We start from the raw sequence: 19,345 nt of genomic DNA, 5'->3' as shown, positions 1-19,345 counted from the left end.
TCCGCTTACAGTTTGGACATCACGTGATAACCAGCTGGGAAAGAGAGTGGTTCTCACAAGCGGGTATATCTCCACATTGCACAGGCCATTGATTAGCTCTTTGCTTTGCATAAATAATTGATCCAGAATCCAAACGTGAGCGTCAATTTGCAGGGACCTTCCCAACAATTCAATGAATTTTTGAAAAAAAAAATAATTTCAAAATAAATCAATACCTATGTTGAAATGTTAATTTTATATCAGCAGATAATATTTCAAGTAGTGATAACAATATTAAGGACTGTTTTCGAACCATTTTTTATGTCCCTTTTGCTCTTTTCTGGTCTTTGAATAAAACGCCCCCCATATAATGATAATTAATAGATTTGCTTTTCTGAATTTTTCTAAGAATTAAATTGATTTTCGATTGAAATGTCTTTTTTGTTTGGTAAAATATTTAAAAAATAAAGCCTAAAGAAAATTCTAAATATATTGTCAGTAATGCATACGAAAAACCCAGGAAATATAAATAATCACATAATTTATCTCAATTGCTAAGAAAATACGTAAAATGTTAATTAAAATACAATTTCATATGCAAAATTTAAAAACGATTCCTGTTAATGGAATTTTTTTTTCAGATAAGCTTCTTTAATTAAAATAACGCCTACTGTACATCAAAGAAATATTTCTCCTCTTCTAAAAAAATGTATCATCTAAACGTGATATGCGGATTTAAAAATTGTTAGAGTTAAAGTTAAAAAAAAGATAACTTTCTAAATATGAAAGATTATCGAAGTAAAAGATAGAACCTTATAGAATATGCAGTTATACGATAAATATATATATTTATGTAATATATAATTATATATATTTGTAACATAACTATAATATATAATTGTAAATATATAAACATATATATTTAAAATTTATATATTTATTCGTATCACTTAAAGGAATAATTGTTGAATATTTAATTGAGTGGCAGGTTCTTAATACATGTATATTGCTTTTTTACTACACATCAATTTTATACAAAAATGATTTTTTTTCAATAATTTTGAATACAAAAATGATTTGTGATTTTTCCCCCTCAAAGCTGAATATTGTAACTCGCTTGTTGAGAAATATAAAATAAATATTATAATCTGAAACTGCATTTCTACTGCAACTGAAAACAATAATGAAAACCTCATTTAATTATTCAATACCATAACGTCGGTTGCTTTACACATTTACAAAAAATAAATAAAATAAAATAAATCATAAGAATCAAATAAACTAACTAAAAAAAAACAATAAAATGTCATTAGTTTTAAGCATATTTTGGCACTATAATGAAACATAGAAGAACTGGTGAATGACAATTTTATTCTTAACAAATGAACTTAAAAATTAAAAAATTTTCTTGAATTTAAAGTACTGATATAAGATTATATTCTTCTTTCAGTACCAACAAATGCTTTAAAAACTGTATCAAATGTAATGGCTATTTAAATAAACGAGTAAAAGGAGATTGGTTAAAATCATTTAAAATGAGAAAAATCTCTAAAAAAAATCATAGTTCAATTTACGGTATTTCTGTGCAAGCGAATTTGATCAATGATATAATTTTTTAAAACGCTGCTTAAGAAAACATATTATAGTTATTTATAAAAAAAATGCAAAATTCGACTTAAAAAATATATAGAGATTTTAAGCAATTGTTTACAACTGAAGTCATGTAAATCCATTGTTTATTTCCTACACAATCATACATCAACCAGATAATGCATACTTAAACACAAGAACAGAGCAGAAAAGAATATCGAAAAAACAAATTGCATAGAAGACTGATAAGTCATTAAGAACTAAAATGAACGAAAAAGTAAAACGAAATACAATATCAACATACCTTTCCGCAGACGACTATCCCGAGCTACAAAGGTCCACAGCACAGCTGAACTCACTTTTGCGTAACTAAAGGCTTGGCCTGGTTATAGCCTAACCCTTCCGTTTTTAAAAGAGGTATAAAGCATCATTTTTTATGAAAAAAAAATATCTCCCACTCTCTGTTCAACCCTTTGTCCCGACTTCCGCTAACAGAGCATAGAAAATGATTTTGGGTTATTTTTTTTCCATTTTTTTGTCCTCCCCGAAGGTGAAGTCGGGTTGAAGGTCGGTAGAACCCTTTCACACATTCGAAAATTTTGATTTTTTTAAAAAAAACAGGGATTTGAACGACATCTCCATATCCGGTGCTTTCACCGGTAGCATCTGTCTTGCAGTACGTGGTTAGATTTTCTTCTACGGGTGTGGTGGTAGTTTGGGAGAAAAATTAAAATTGTGTCAAATTGGTCTGCAGATGTTTTCAGCAGCGTGTTTAATTATGCATGCCATGGATATGCAGATAAGGCTAGTTAGCATTTCCAATCAAATTCAGCTCTAACGAACTTCTACAGACCGATTTTTATTTTTTTATTTGGTCACATCCGGTATTCATTAAAAGCTGTGTGAAGGAAAAATAGGAAAATCTCAGAAAAAGCCGTATGTCGGAAATATAAATATCTCCAAATATCATAAAAAATAATTAGATTTAAAAATTTAAGTAAAAAAAGCAAAATTATTACCACTACAACCGAATTTATAAATAAATATCACTGATTGTCGTGCCTTAATTTTTAAAAGTTCTTCAAACATAGTTAATCTATAACTTATATAAATTTATTTAAAAATTACTCTTCAATTTCATAGTGCGAAGTTAAAATATTAAAATGGATTAAAGATCATGCTGAAAGTTGAAAACATAAATTATTTTAAATAATTAAAGATATATTTACATCCTTTCTATAATCCAAAATGTCTGTTAAAAGAGTAATTTATAAAATAATTAATCGAATAATTTCGATAATTTTATTCGAAAAAAAAAATTAACAGATGAAATAATTTCTTCGAGGCAACTTGAAAAAAAGTGCTAGAAATTTTCATTTAAGACTTTCAATAATGTTGCTAGTGTACGATTTTAAAGTCCACTGAATTTTCTTGACTACGCAAAATAACATAATATATGCTAGACATGATAATATTTTTTTGCCTTTATAGTAATAACCTGTTTTATACTAGTATATGTTTTGATTGTATTTCTCTTTTCTGATTATGAAGTTATAAAAATTTCTAGTAACCAAAGATGAAATACATTTTACAACGCTGAGTCAAAATTCAAAATGTTTCGATCGCAAGGCTTAGAATATCATAAAGCACTCAAATTTGCAATTTATTTTATTTCTTACCGAAATTTATTTGTAAATATAATCAAATTATAAAGAGATATAAATTGGGAAAGCGTTATAGCTTGTCTCCACTAGAAAATAATTCTTAAATAAATTGTGAAGTTTAAAATCCTTCAAATTTCAAATCACTTTCAAGTATTTGTAAAGTTTAATTTCCATAAAAAATTCACACAAAATTCTCATATAATTCTTCTCTTGAAACAGAACTAAAATTTACCTATTTAACAAATAAATTTAAAACCTGGCGGATACAGATCTTATATTCAAGTTTACTAACAAAAACAAAAACCTTTTGAAAAGGTTAATGATCATATGACAAACATAAATGCGCATCTAACCAAGAGGATTTGTTAAATTTTAATTAATTACTCTGCCGTAAAAACGTGGCGTGAGATATGATTGTTTTATAAACTTAAATTTATCATTAACAAAAAGTGGCAAAAAGTTCGAATAACGACAAAGATGGAAGTGTTTATGTATTTCTACATAAACTCATTGCAATAATTGACTCGACTTTTAGAGAAAGAATTTTATTGCAATAATTAACTCGACTTTTAGAGAAAATATGAAATTCTTGAATTGCTGATGCCTGAAGCGAGAATAAAAACCCTAATTCTCAAAATTTCAAAATTAAATTGTAATATATCATTATGTCGTCCATGTTATGAATAATATTTTATTATTCTTTAATAAAAGGTTAAGTCTCAAAGTCCAATATTTTCGAATAGAAAATTTTTATAATCTCAAGACACAAATTCTTTTATTCAATTACTTATTTTCAAAAAATAAATAATTGAACCAGGGCTATGATTTGAAAGTAAAGTTTCAACAAAATTTCCCTTCAATGCTCATTAATTAATTAATGTTTGAGTTTCTTATTTTGGAATTATCCTAAATTTTTTTGGTCTGAAATGGTTCTTCAGATGGCGTCAAGATATCAATTAAAGATGTCTTGAAGATATCAATTCGTGTCTAAGAAAGATGTGTACCAGTGGCACATGTTTATATTTTGGTTATAATTTCTTGAGTTTTTCACTTCAAACTTACTTGATATTTCTGAGTTTTAAACGGAAAATTTAAAGAAAACAGAATATAAAGTAAAATATAAAAGAAATACTTGTAATCAGATCTCAATCAAGCAAAAATTAATTTTTTTAGAACCATATGACATACTTCATTTTTTCTAACCGGTGTAAAGGAAAAAAATTACTTGAAGCATTTTCAAGTACTTTTACTGATAATACTCGTATTTTTGTCGGTGATTACGTCATCACTTAGATAGAACGGCAGACTTTGAATAAGTATATAATATTTTGGACTTATTATTTTTTTTTCTTCTTGATATCTGTCTTACTGGTGTCAGAAAATAAAAACCTTGTTTCTAATATCTCTCTCTGTGGTATCTGTTTTCTCTAGTATCATGTTTCTAAAGTGCAATTTACTCACTTTATACAAGGTCTAAAATATTATTTTTACCCTGCCTTTATTTTTCAATCTTCAGTCGCAGATGTGCTTTTCCAGCCACAAGAACAAAAAAGCTTTTAAATGCGGTAAACATTCATGTTATAGTACTTTTGAAAGTAAAAAAAAGTCAATTTTATAAAAATCACGAAATATAACTTTCATATTAAATATTTCAACTGTTCCCTATGTTTTTATATAGTGAAAGTTAATACTTATATCCTAAAGGTTGCAGCACAAAAAGTTAATTTGATCAAAACTGATTTTATTTATATTTTCAAAAATACCATAACTTAAATGTTTACTGCATTTGAAAGTTTTTTGCCATTGGATGTATATACTCTCCACGAATGTTTTGAAAATCAAGACCGTGTATAGATAACACGTTGTTCCCTGATCTTGCTCTTTTGCTCTTTTCATTTCTATGCAAAAACTTAACTTGATTTTGAGCCTTTTTTTTTTTAATTTTTTAAAGCTAATCTCGCAATATTACCCATTTCCAAGTCTTGCTTCATAAAACCCTATAAATCAGTATCAACAATCCGTAACATATTACTGAATATTACTAATATTTCTCAACTTTTTTCTTAATTAAAATTACAATAAAGATTGGTATGATAGTATCTGTTTTACTTTTCTTCATTTCCAACAATAATTTATGTTCTTTACAGTAATTATATATGCAATGATTTCAATTTATCCGAGTTCTAAAATTACTCATTTTCTATCACGTTCTTCTATTTTCCGACGCTGAGTTTATACGCCCTGAAAATAAAATGTTGCATCAACTAAAGTTTCCTTTCTAAAGTTATATCAGTTCTGAGTCTCCTTTTCCTGTTTTCTGCCATTCTATTAACACTGTGATTCTATCTGACCATTGTACTCTCATTTGTGCCATCTATTAACATTGCCATTTTCATTCTGCTATCCTATTAACGCTATGGCTCTGTTTGACCATTGCACTCTCATTTGTGCCATCTATTATCACTGCCATTTCATTCTACCATCCTATTAACACTGTGACTCTGTCTGACCATTGTACTCTCATTTGTGCCATCTATTAACACTGCAATCTAATTCTGCCATTTTATTAACACTTTGGCTCTACCTGAACATTGTTATCGATATCTGAATATCTAAAAATTGAACTCTTTCCGTAATCAGGAAGGAATAAAATACACATTTTAAAGAAATCCATGACTGTTTTCTTCCACGAAGTATTACTTCATGTATATTTGTGCAGGAGGAATTGAAATTAAGCTTCTGAGTAATTCTTGAAAAACTTTTAATTTCATTCTCAATTTCTTCTACTTCATTCTGATTTTGAAAATTAGTCGAAATTCGATATTTTAAGGACAAAATTTAAATGAGCGAAGAATGGAAAATATTATGATGGACAGAATGGACTTTATTTAAAAATATAAAAATGATCGGATTCAGAAAATGTTACCTAAAAGATTTAAAATGAACAATTTAACATTTATCATTTTGTGAAGATTTTTTAAACTTTGAAATACATAGATATCCGTAATGAGCTAGTTCCAAATTGAATTAAATATCTTTTTACAGAATTTTAAAAAAATTAATTCTAATAACTATGCAAATGTTTTCAATATTTCGTTGTTTACAGAAAACGCAAGGTTGATTTTATAGACTTAATTTTAATAATAAAATAAATTAACAAAGTAATAATTATAACGTTCAATCTACTCAACATTAATTGCAATCTATTTAAATCAGCATCTTCTTGAAATTTAAAATTTCACTGAAGTTTTGTATTTTATATATCTCTAGATAGACAGACTCTTATAATATCATTCATATAAATTTCATTTATTTTCATTAACTTTTCCATCACTATCATTATGGACATATTTTTTTCTTTCAAATTGTTTCATTAAATGCAAAACTGTTAATTAAAGGTTTAAGAATCTGCAATATTTTACTCATTAGAAAGTTTGTGCGCTTGCAGTATTTATTGAACATTTTATATAATTGTAATAATTTTCGGAATTTTTCTTATACATTTTCAGAAATTAATCATAAAAAGAAAGATTTTTCTAAAACGATAATAAAGAATTCAAAAATCTGTATTTTGTGAGCAAGTTCAGTGGTTATCTCAAGTTCATTTATTTCTTCGAGTTGTAAGTTAAATTCAACTTCCTCTGATCCTAATTCTTATTTAAATGAAACACGGAATATAACTTAATACAAAAATAAATGGAATAAAAAGAGTATCAATAGTCATAATATTATTTATCCAGTTGAGACGTGGATTGTCAAAATTCAAGTTGTCAAATAATTGGTTTTACACAATTTTTTTTATTTTATTCTTTTAACTTCAGCAGTCATTTAAATGAAAAATGCCTTATTTGACAAAGAAACTTAAAACCTAGTGACATCATATATAGTCTGTTGTATGAAGTAGTATCAATATAAGTATCATTTATTAAGCTTTTCTGTACAAATTTGAAACCTGCCAATTTTCAAGCAATCAACTTTCCATATGCATCCTTAATTTGACATAATTTCAATTGTGAAGAGAATTTCATTTCTAAATTTTGTGTATGTTACCTTTCCACCAAATTTCCAAATATTATTTAATAATATTTATTGAAACTAAGTTAATTTGATATTTTTTCATTCTCCAATTGTGTGAAAAATAGAAATAAGATTCTGATATTGCAAAAAGAGTAATTGAAACATGTTACTTAAGAGAAAAGGCTATTAGAAATCAATATATGCCAGCAAAAGCTACCAACAAATGCTAGTTCTGTGTATTTTGTTAATTTTATTTTCCATTAGCATGTTTCCTAACAAAAAAGTGGATTCAGTAAAATTTTATTTTTTTTATTGAATATAAATTACGATCAACAAATTTTTCAGACTACTTTCACTTAACTTCTATAAATACGAAGCATTTCCGTTATTAAGAGCTAATGAATTATTTCTTTCATAAATATCATTTGAATTTTTTATGGACAAAAGTAAGTAGTCCATAGTGTTCTGATAAACAAGATATTGCCACTGCCGTAACGAAATAAAGTAATTGGCATTTTTATTAATAAAAACAAATCAATATAAACAAACTACTCTACATAAATAAAAGTAAAAATTTTTAAATAGGTTGCAAGCTTTAAAAATCCAAGTTATTGAATATTTTCTTCGAATTTCGTGAAAAAATACTTCGGCGCACTCAAAAGAATTTAGTTCAAGATTCGTGGCAATTCTTTAAGTGTTAATAATTTTAGTTATTAAAAAATTATACCTTCTTAGATAAAAAATTATTTTTAAAATTGTCATTTAAGGCAATCTTATTACCTTCATTGTCATTAAGGCAAATCTTAAGGCAATTTTTAATCATTTTATTTATTTTCTTTTGTTTTGCCAAATACGTTTAATGAAAATATGAATGATATCTTAAAAATTATTAATAACCTTTGAAAGAAATCAGCTTTCGACAATTGTCTCAAATTCTTTCTTAGAGTCACTGTCTTTATTACTACTAATAATAAAGACGATGAATTTTTGTGCTTGTGCATGTGTATGTTGGCCCTCTACAAAACTGATAGTCCACATTTGCTGCAGATATGTGTACTTTGAAAGTTAGGAACGTAAATTTTAGAACGATCTTTTTGAAACTATATTTAAAATTTTAGTTGATCAAAAGTTATGAGGAATTTCGATATTTCCCCACTATAATTTTTGTAAATATTACATCACAAAAGTTATTTTTACGTCATCTAAAAATTCAAAAATGTACATTTTCAATGATACCATTTAAATTGACAAATAATTTTTTGTATATTTTAATTAATTTTTAAAGACACTGTTAAAGCTTATTGTACAATAACATAATCCAATGGTGTAATGAAACTAATAAAACTCCAGTTTTGCTATAAACATCTCATTTTCTCTTTTTTTTATTATTATTTTAGGTAATTAAAGCATAAAGATAAGGTTATATTATTTCCTATAGAGTAAGTTTCTGTTCAGAACATGCACAAGTAAGCAATTACGAAAGAATTTTAAAGAATACTTATTTTTAATCACTGATATTTTTTACCAGTATGGTAATTGCATATATAAAAATATATTTTTATATCTTGCAAACTGATTTTTTTTTATTGAAGTGCGCTGAATTTTTTGAAGAATCCGAAAAGTTTTTATTGAATAATTTTTAATTACTTGATTTATAAAACATATTTTATAGTATACACGAAAGTTTCATGCTGAAGGGTTTTGCATTTTATTCTTATAGTCTTAATAAACATGTTTAGTTTTAAATAGAAAGTAATTGTATATTACCTGAAACTTAATTACTTTAATTTCAAATTTTATGTGAAATTATCGCAAAGTAAGAAAATGTACAACACGATGAATAAATAGAATTGTGATTAGGTCTCTAAAGTGAAAGCATGAGTTACATTATTATAATTTGAAGTCAAAAATTGTTTTGCAAAGGATGCCGTAAAAAGTAAATGATATAAAATGTTTATTTCAAGAACTTAGCATCCATAAATCTGGACTTATCCGTTGATCGTAAAGGACGGCCAATATAAAATAAAGTTGCCAGAGCTAAAAAAAATATTGTGTTATAAAATAACATTCTATGCAAAAACAGCTTTACAACGAAAATATTATATATGTTCTTGTTTTTTTTTTTAAATTTTACATGAAATTATTTTAATAGCAAACAATTCGATTATATTAGCTACAATTTAAAATTAATTAATTATCTCCATATTGAAGCAAATTAATTTAATTTGCTTCAATATAGAGATATTGCATAAAAAATAGTTTTAGTAAGGATAAACAAGAAATTGATTTTTTTAATTTTCTTTACTGATTTTACAAAGCTATTATTTCACCCCCATTAATACTTTATATAGAAATTAAATGTTTGCTTTAAAATGCTATTAAAGTTCTGTTAGTTTGATTCTTCTTTTTTATACTATGCTATTTTTTATTGTCAACTCTTGCACACGAAAAGCTTTGCTTTCGTTCTTACAAGCACATTATAAGTTCTGTAAGCTGATAAATTTATGAGAAAATTAGCTTATATAAAAATCTTAAAAAGAAAAAAAATCACCAAATAAATTTAAATATTATCAAACCAATGAATTCTTTTTTCACGCGACTTTCAAATTTTTTTGAATTAATAATATTTGCCCCACTAAATAAAATAGACACTTTATAAAAGGAAATAATAAATAAAAACCTTCTTTAATAATATAAATTATAAATAAAATTTATTTAAATGTATGAGTAAATTTTTAATCAAAGATAAATTTTTTGAATAAAACATTTTAGAGTTGTACAAAGGTCAAAACGATTAAATAATATATTTCTGCATTTTTATCATTTCTGGTAATAACAAATTGGTTTCAAATTACTCGTTTTAAAAGTATGATCTAAAAACAATAATTAATATTGTATTGCTTTTCTTTAGACTCTAATATCTGAAAACTTTCAATTTTCTTTTCTTTGTGGGAAGAGGAGAAGAGAAAGAGCTCTATAATAATTTAGTAAGATAATGCACACATCATAAGCAATCGCTGCCATTACTAATACGGTTACTATGAACCTTGCATAATAGACCCTTGCATTTACAAGCGACGATATGTCGTACCATCGGCAAAGCGACAGTTAATTATTCAAAATTGCCATTATTATACCTGGGGGGATACAGAGTGGAGGTCATGGGAATCATGATCTCCCCCTCCCTTCAAACTTTAAACACCAAAACCCGAAACTAATTAAATAAAATTTGAAAGTATCATCTGTTTTGCATTTAAAATAAAATCGTACGACGGCCGGGATAAAAGCATAGTTTAGTCCCAATTGCCTTACTCCCGGTCAATTTTGTACTTTTTATTGATCATCCTTAAATTAAGCCTGAAAATTATCGCACTGAAGACTATAGTCTTGAGCATTGCCCACTTCCTCCCTTTTAATTTAGTTCATAAACGTCTTCTAACCAAGGTTCATTTAGATATTTCGCAGCCCCAGACAATGCGCAGTAAGCAAGATACAGCTTTTAATATCAAATCACAATTCAACGTTTTTTTAAATAAATCAGCAGGTTAAGTTAATCAGTTAATAAAGAATTATTTTAGTTTAATTTTTTATTTCAATAATAATTTAATGAAAATAACAAATTTTATTTATTTAACATTTTAATATATTTATTGCGAAAACTATGGTTCACTTAAAAAAATTATGGAAAAATTAACAAATAATTATAAGTTAATAAATTTTCATTTGCAAATAAAAGTATTTTAATAATTATTATAAACAATAAATTTCAAACAAATAACAAAATTTATTATTTTATAGCACTTAGAATAAGATAAGACAGAAAACTGTTTAAATGAATATTAAGTTTTCAACATATTATATACAAGCAATTAATTAAATTTCAATTTATTTAGTAATTTAATATAAGCCCATACTGTCTCTCTAATATTTTGGAATTCACAGAATTTGTATTCGTAAAATATTTATTTATTTGGCAACTAGATTAATATAATTTTTAATCAATCGATTGCCGCATTACCCTTTGGCATGTTGCCGAATCGAAAATCCTCTACTTTTCTTAATCCTACTTGCTTTTTAGGAAGTCTCTCAAAAGTTTGAATTGTAGTCAGAGAAAGAGTATGAAATATGAAATTTTTTCCCTCTCTCCAAACTTCTACATCAAACATGATAGTCCTGACATGCAGCAGGCAGGTACTAATTATTTTCGGATTCGGAAACCCTGCACACTTTTGTGCGTGCATCAGAACACGTTTATGATATTAAAAAAAGGGGGAGTTGAAGAGTGATGAAATTAGATGTCTACATTTATCAATAAATTGAATGTAGATTATTCGTGGAATTAAAAGGCGAAATGTTTGCTCAACTTTCTGTGTACCACCTCTTAGCGAAGTACAATCGTCAAAAAGTGCTAGTTTCAGGATCTTGAAACGAGTTGTATATAGGGTAGAATTTCTATGGAATAGAGTTTAGGAATCAAAATTGTCAAGAGGTAGCTGCGGTCCAAAAAAGCATGGAGATACTTAGAAATTCCATAGTTATTTTCTTTACATTTCAATAAAAACTTTTAAATAAAATCATTTTTCATACGGTTGGTTTAAGAATAACTGACTAAAACGCAAAGAACATCTTACGTGTCTCTTTTATCAATACGTAAATTCCTATTCGCTTCTGTAACCAAACATAATATAGCAAGATATAAAGAAATTTGATATAAAAAATGCTACGTTTTTAACTTGAAAAAATTATTTACATTTTTTGAAAAGAAAAATCTTGTTAAAAATCGTTAGCATGCATATCAAACGCCAATACTTAATTAATATATTAAATTATGCTTTTACAGTTATAATGAAATATATATTGAATTTCAATATCTAATTGGGTGGAAGTTTGACAAACAAAGGGAATTTCATTTGATGGATAAATGTTCCATTATAATGATGCCCTTAAGCAATCGCCTTATAATAAAACTAAGCCTACTTTTTAATAATTTTCTCGATTTAAAATTTTTTACTACTCCTCTTAGGGTTGGGACATTAAATTAAATAAAGGAGATACAAACATTACATTAAAGGAGACACATTAAAGGAGATACAAACAAAGAATAGTAAATGGGATTAATAATAAATAGTTATAATATTTAATCAAGGAGTTTTAAATAAGTTTTTAATTAAAGGAAAATTCTCTGTATAGAATACTTCAGTATTGAATCTGAACATCAAACTTATTGACGATTATACAAATTCTTCTTATTTTTTTTTTATACTACTTCCAAAGTTAACTGCAAGGAACGTTCGCGTAATGAAGTGTTCGACCTCATCATTCTAATTGAACCGAGTTCCGTTGCCGGATCCATAAACGCAACTTTGACCTTCAACCTCGTCTGCTCTCCATCAGTGCTTGAGATTGCCCCATCTCAAGTCCGACTAGAACACAGCAGACTTTAATTTGCTCTCCAAGTTAGCGTGTGATTACCAGCTTCGTCTGGACAGCGTTTTTCATTGATCCAAAAGAAGAGCCTGTTATACTAAATGATAAATTGCCGGTCAATCGCTTTAGACAGTCTTTGAGACAGAGCAGATGACCTTCAGCAGACATTCGCTAGGCACAAAAATTTATCAGAAGTAGAGCTCACTTTATTTTTTCAGAATATGATACTATCAAGGTTCTGTATATTATGTATTGTTCATAATTTGTTTTATCAAGAGACAGAGATACTTAAAAAAAGAATATTTTGCTTAAAATGGTACACAAATATTCTTCAAAGATCTCATAACAAACTGTGTATATAAGTAATTTTTGGAAATATATATATCATCTATGGCAAACAGTTATCTTTTTTATCAAAATTAAGTGTATATTGTGTCCATGAAAACAATCAGTGCCGAATATTATTACTCGGTTTATTTTAAATATCATTATATAACTTCTTCAGTAAGATTCGTTTTAAAGAAGCTGAATATTTATTCCAGTTTGTCAAAATTAATTACTATTTTTTTTAAATCGAGGAAAATGTACTTCTATTTACTAAATTGTAAAAGTAATTTAAATTATAGATTCTTTACATTTACATCTTTAATTATTCAAAAATAGAATTAATAATAAACTAATGTTAAATTGCCAAAATGTGATTAAATGTTGTTTGAAAACTTGAATAAGCTTGTATAGATTTAATCACATTTTATTTAGTAGATTTTTTTAATAAAGGTGGAATGCTTTATAATATTTTAATATCATTCAAAAGTTGCTTTATATTCTAATATATCAATCATTACTTTATATGTATTATTAGACTATTCGATACTGTTTGTATTTATTTTCGAATTTAACGTTAGTGAAAATCATATTTGCACATTGTTCAAGATTTATATTCTTAAGTGTATAATAGTGACAATTCGCTTATATAATCTTCAAATTATCAGTTTTATGTTTCAGTTAAGAAATTTCTATATTATTTGTTATGGAAAATATAATTTATTTATCACCTTGACATTATGAAAATAAACTCTTACATAAAATTGCTGAAATAAAATTTAGAAAGCAGCACAGTTTTCATTTTTGATTCATAAAAATCACATCCATGGGAGGCTTATCTTTGTAATACATTTCTTACAATATTAAAAATTAATAAAGTAACTCAAAAACCAACAAAATGTTATTTTAATTGAATTAAAGCAATTATTATCAGGAAACGTTGTAGTGAAATAACAAACATCAGACAAATATATATTTAAAAATAATTATTTTACAAACGTGTCAAGTGGTACATAACATTACCGTTTATGAATAATAAATATTGCAATATATTACAAAATATAATTACTTATACTTTATTATTTTAATAATTCAAATGTGTAGTCCTAATTTTTTTCGAATTTTAAAAATATATAACTAACAAATTTATTCATTTGACGATTAGCCTATTAAAATTTTTAAATCGACATGTCGGCTGTTTTCTTCAGCCTAGGCAGCTGTCCTAGGCTGCTACCTAGCTGGGAATTCACCACTGCAGGCATTATTATTATTATTTTTAGTGTTGCATTATAAAATATTTTACGTTAAATAAGGAAACAGATTTATTTGGACAGTTCTATTTAAGGTGTATGTACACACTTGAAACTTCGAAAATCGTTCAAAATATCGAATATTTTTTTTATTGCTTAATAATTTTGTCTAATCCTTTAGCTTTCAAACGATACCAAGATGTTATCAATATTCGAAATATTTCTCGAGTTATAATTATTTTTCTTGGGGAGCTTTCATTAAAAACTCTAGTTACGGTGCTTTTAAAACTCATTTTATGAAGAATGTTATTTTTCCACTATGTTGCTTCATTCAAACAATCATAACTCAACAAGAAATGAACCAAATACAGTTATTTATATATCAAAATAATCTGTAAAAAATAGCGGATGTTTTGTGCCTCAATCAAAGTTATATTTATAGAAATAAATTTTTTATAGCTATTTGAAAGTTAAAATTACAGAAAAAATCTTGTTTTTTCTATTCATCGTTGATGAAAAAATTGTTTAAAAAAAACTATACATTTTTATAACTTGATTGAGGCAGACAACATGAAGATTAATATTAGGCATAATTTCCAATTAGAATTATGTGTCTGTGCAAATTAGAATTTAAGATATTATGTTTCAAAAAATAGACTAATTAGCTCATTAAATATTAATTAATTAATTAATTAATTAATAATTAGTGTAATATGGTTTTTTCTCACTGAAATGAGTTTAAACATATATTAATGACCTACTATGAAAAAACTGGACTTTTAAAGTTAAAATTTAAATAAAAATCTTCAAGTGTGTACGTACACCTTAAACTTAGTTTGTTCATTCCATTACTATCAACACAAGCTCTTGTTGTGGTTGTGTGTTTTGTAAATTATAGCATTTATAATCTAACAAATATATGTGCTTTCTTACTTTCTCGTATACGTAGTATAGAGAAAAGTATAGTTGTCGTCGAGAAATTCGAACTCGAGATTTCAAGAATCATCGCGTTTTAAACCTTCCTGAGCTCGAAAAACGTAATTTTAGAAAATATCCGAATATCTGTCTGCCTGTGACAAAGATAACTCAAAAGTGTGTTGAGCTAGATGGCTGAAATTTGGTATATAGTCTTTACACCAAATTTGCAGATTTTTATGAAATTTTGAGTAAAAAAGATGTCCGTCATTTTTATCAAATTTTGAATCAGAGGAAATCCTCTGTCGACTATCCGCACATAAGTTAACGTGATAAATACATAACGAAGAGATCCAGATAAATAAAATTCGGTATACAGATTAAATATCTATAATGTAGACGCCTGTCAAATTATGAACCAAATGTATCAAGGAATTGGCCGTCTGTAGGTCTATACTTTCAGAAACATGTTAACGCGATAATTCATAAGACGTAATAATAATATGACTCAGTGACTTAAATATATCAAATTTGGTATGGGATTTTGTGACTACAATTGCAGTTTTGTGCCAAATTTTGGTTTCAGTCGGTTGAGAAAAACGTGTCTAAAACTCAAAATCGATTTTTGGATACTATTAACGCATACCAGGGATTAAATGCTAAATAATCCGACGAGTATGATACGATAGATTTAGCAAAAGTGCTAAATTGATGCCAAATGTTAATATTTCATAACTATTGTACGCCAATACTATGTAAGGCATTCTCTGCCATATAAAGTTTATTAGGGAGTATTAGAGAAAGTTTTGAAAAATTCTACTCCCACTGGTCATTAATACCATTTATCATATTGGCGGAATTTCATACCATAAATATATTAAATCAAATGGATATAGAGGAAAAAAATAAGATCATATATTATTTTTTTACTACGGCCATTGATATCTCTTATCTTGTTGTAAGCTCTTAACGAACTGAAAGATTTTTGAAGAGAGGGTTCATTCTGAACTCGAATTAAAGATGTGCGACGTGCGGCGATTGTGTGTACTTGTAGCGAGAGAAACTTACCAGCTGCGGGATCGAATGCACTGATTGATGGAACAGAAATGCGACTGGTGTTCTGTAGAACATCATTTTCCACTTTATCTCACTTGTCGATAAAAGAGACTCTCTTTTTTCCTTCGCATCAACCTCCCTGTCGTTGCTCTCTCAATCAAACCATTGCCTGTGTTCAGGATAAATCCTTTTACCACACTTAATCTTTTTTTCGTTTTTTTTTTCAGTGTAAAGATGTAAATATCAGGTGAAGACTGGCACAGAGATTTTTAAATCGATAATCACCTGCTGAAATGAAGCAGCAGAGGTAATATAAGCGATTCTTCGCCAAAAATTTGATCTAAAGTTATGATGCATCTAGCCTTATTATATTAATTATTTTTCGATTTAAGACAAAATATAGTACTGTTCCGAAACAAAATAAATGCATTTATGAAATGAAAAATAATTAATTGTAATTATTATAAAGACATACAAATGATGAAAGAATGAATGAAGATAGGATTTAATTTGTAACTAATAATTGTAACCAATACTCATTATCTCTAACGCAATTATATTCTTTAGCAACGACACATTTTTTTATGTTAATATCTGATGAAGGCTAAAACAGAGATTTTTAAGTCGATATTCACCAGCTGAAATCAAGTAGCAGAGGTAACATAAGAGATTCTGTATCAAAAATTTGATCTGTAGTTTATAGTTTAGAAAAATTAAAATATATCCGTATATTTAGGGATTAACTAGATCTATTATATCAATCTATTTTTTTTCTTTCAATCCAAGATAAAGTAAAGTATTATTCCGAACAAAATAAATATATTTATCAAATGAAAAATAATTAGATGTAATAATTATAGGAGACATAACAACGATGGAAGAATATGTCAAGAAAGAATTTAATTAGTTACTGAAGATTGAAACTAATATTTATTACCATTAACGCAATTATAATTTTAGCAGCAACTCATTATTAGAATATATAATTATACCCATTAAAACATGAGAGAAATAAACAATACAGCATCTTATTTTACTCATATAACTGAATTGCTCTTTATGTAGACGATTCATTTATAAAGCAAACTAAGATAAAATTCTTACAATGGTAAACAAGAGATATCATATGTGTGTTTATAATGGTTTTTGAATGGAAAGTGTTTAATACTGTGAACTTGAAATTATTTTAAAATCCATTTCTGAAATTAAAAAGTAGCTCCAAAATATTATTTGGCGTATATATTTTAAGAAAATTCATTTTTGTTAAAAAAAATTCTATATTTTGCAAATTCGGGCTTTCTGCTATGGATCCAGTCATTCTGTTTTTTTTTCTTCTATTACGAGTTAGCACCATAAAACACATTCCTTCAGCAGGAATAGAAACTCTCTGGCTGACAGAAAATATGTTCTATAACTTATTTCTTAGATTCTCCATCAATACTTTTTTTAATTTCTGAAATTATAAATACAGTTTGCAGCGTTTAGATGCTCCTCTCTTTCTCTACTTTCTGATGAATAATTTTGGTTTTCTCGCTTTGATAACTATTCACTGAATGACGTAAAATATAAAAAATACGCGTAATACATGATATGAATTTTCAGGTCCAATAAAGTTTATATGTTAAATCTGCAGATGAAAAAATCGTTCTAACATCGCCGTTGAAAAGGGCCGAGTTTGCTAAACCCACGCATATCAACTAGACAGACGATTTTTGTATCAAGTTGACTCGTCAGTGCAAATTGATCATGGAGAATTTAAAACAGTTATCATCTCTGGAAATCGAGTTTCTTTTATATATTCAAAGTGAGAGTTTCCTATTAAACTACTAAGGTAATCCGATTATTACACAGTTATTATTACAATCAGAACGAATACTATCAGCATGTTTCAAGGTAAAAATTTCAATGCTGTACAAATTCACTTTAAATTCCAATAATGTTATTCTATTTATGTACTCTTCATGTAACGTTACATGCAGAAATAGAAATTAAAAATATGCCCGGAATCACTTCCAAGGTTTCACTCGGATTGAAAGTTGATGCACCAAAAATACAATTTATCTGCATCACTTTATCAATTAATTATTAAGATATTTAAACTGCCTTTTCAAACTTGTATTATTCGCAAAGTGAGAACTGGAGTGAGTACTTGAAAAAACGGATTACAAAGATTTTGGAACGATTTGCTTTGACAAAATTTTAAATTGAGCAGGATAAATTTCAAAATAAGACTCCAATCAAAGAGGAAGATATGACTGGTTAGGAGTGATTGAATTAAGCTTATTTAACTGTTCTTACTGTTTTTATTGGCACTAATTAGACCAATCAAATCATTTTTAATTATTTTTATTCGAAATAAAATTAGGAAAAAAAGGCAAAATGCTTTTAAAAAGTTTAGTGGGATGCATAATTAATTCATTTCGTATGATGTTAAATAAGTTAAACTGTTGTGAAAATTGTAGCCTATAATAGGTTTTAAATTTGGCAAATTACTTTGCCTTTATCTTTGTAGATATCTGAGAGAATGCAGGATGCAAGTTTCTAAATAACTAATCGTTCAGACAGATTTCAAATTTAAATTCAAAATTCCATACAACATGGATATATATTTTGATTATTTAATTAAAATTTTCAAAATGTTTGAAATTATTCTTGGTAAAAAAAATATTTGTATATTTATAATTATGGACATTTTGAAAATTGTTATTAATCAATGCATTCCATTTTAAATATATTCAGAAAATGAAATCGGATTGGTTATCCGAGATGAGAATTTTGTAATTAAGTTATATATCTCTTCCCAGCATTAAAGTTGTGGTATTTTAATAATAAATAGAAACTTTTGATCTGATATTTTAGAAGGCCTCAAAAAGCCTATGTGCCATTTTAAAGCTTCAAAAATCACTGGCATTATTTATAAAGATTTATTTAATTTCAGTTAGAAAACTAAGACGCTATTCGCTGCATCACATAACTTGACTGTTTAAAAAACAACTAAAGATTGCTTTTAACTTTGTCAAGTTTTAGTCAAACGATTCTATTAAAAGGATAGTAATAGAAAAAAAATCTATATGTAACATCACATTTGCTTTGCTATACCTTGTCTGCATATTATGGTTTCTT

General features: G+C 26.9%; 1 protein-coding gene and 1 long non-coding RNA gene across 5 annotated transcripts in view; one reads left to right on the top strand and one right to left on the bottom strand.

Annotated features, from left to right (window-relative positions):
• Nucleotides 1-16,343, bottom strand: part of LOC129964048 (glycine-rich protein-like) — a 91,853-nt gene extending 75,510 nt beyond the window's left edge. The window contains exon 1 of one of the 2 annotated variants that reach the window (XM_056078716.1): nt 16,235-16,343. In XM_056078716.1, coding sequence (XP_055934691.1) covers nt 16,235-16,300 — 66 coding nt within the window. In that variant the 5' untranslated portion in view covers nt 16,301-16,343. Of the gene's footprint in view, nt 1-1,873; nt 2,267-16,234 lie in introns of those variants that run through there. The other variant, XM_056078718.1, reaches the window with a different exon arrangement.
• The window catches only part of LOC129964050 (uncharacterized), a 145,347-nt gene that overhangs the window by 17,223 nt on the left and 108,779 nt on the right, over nt 1-19,345 (top strand). The gene's annotated exons all lie outside the window — the stretch shown is intronic.

This window comes from Argiope bruennichi, chromosome 3 (genome assembly GCF_947563725.1).
Source record: "Argiope bruennichi chromosome 3, qqArgBrue1.1, whole genome shotgun sequence".
In the NCBI taxonomy this organism is placed as follows: Eukaryota; Metazoa; Arthropoda; class Arachnida; order Araneae; family Araneidae; genus Argiope; species Argiope bruennichi.
This window is presented reverse-complemented; position numbering and strand designations above follow the sequence as displayed.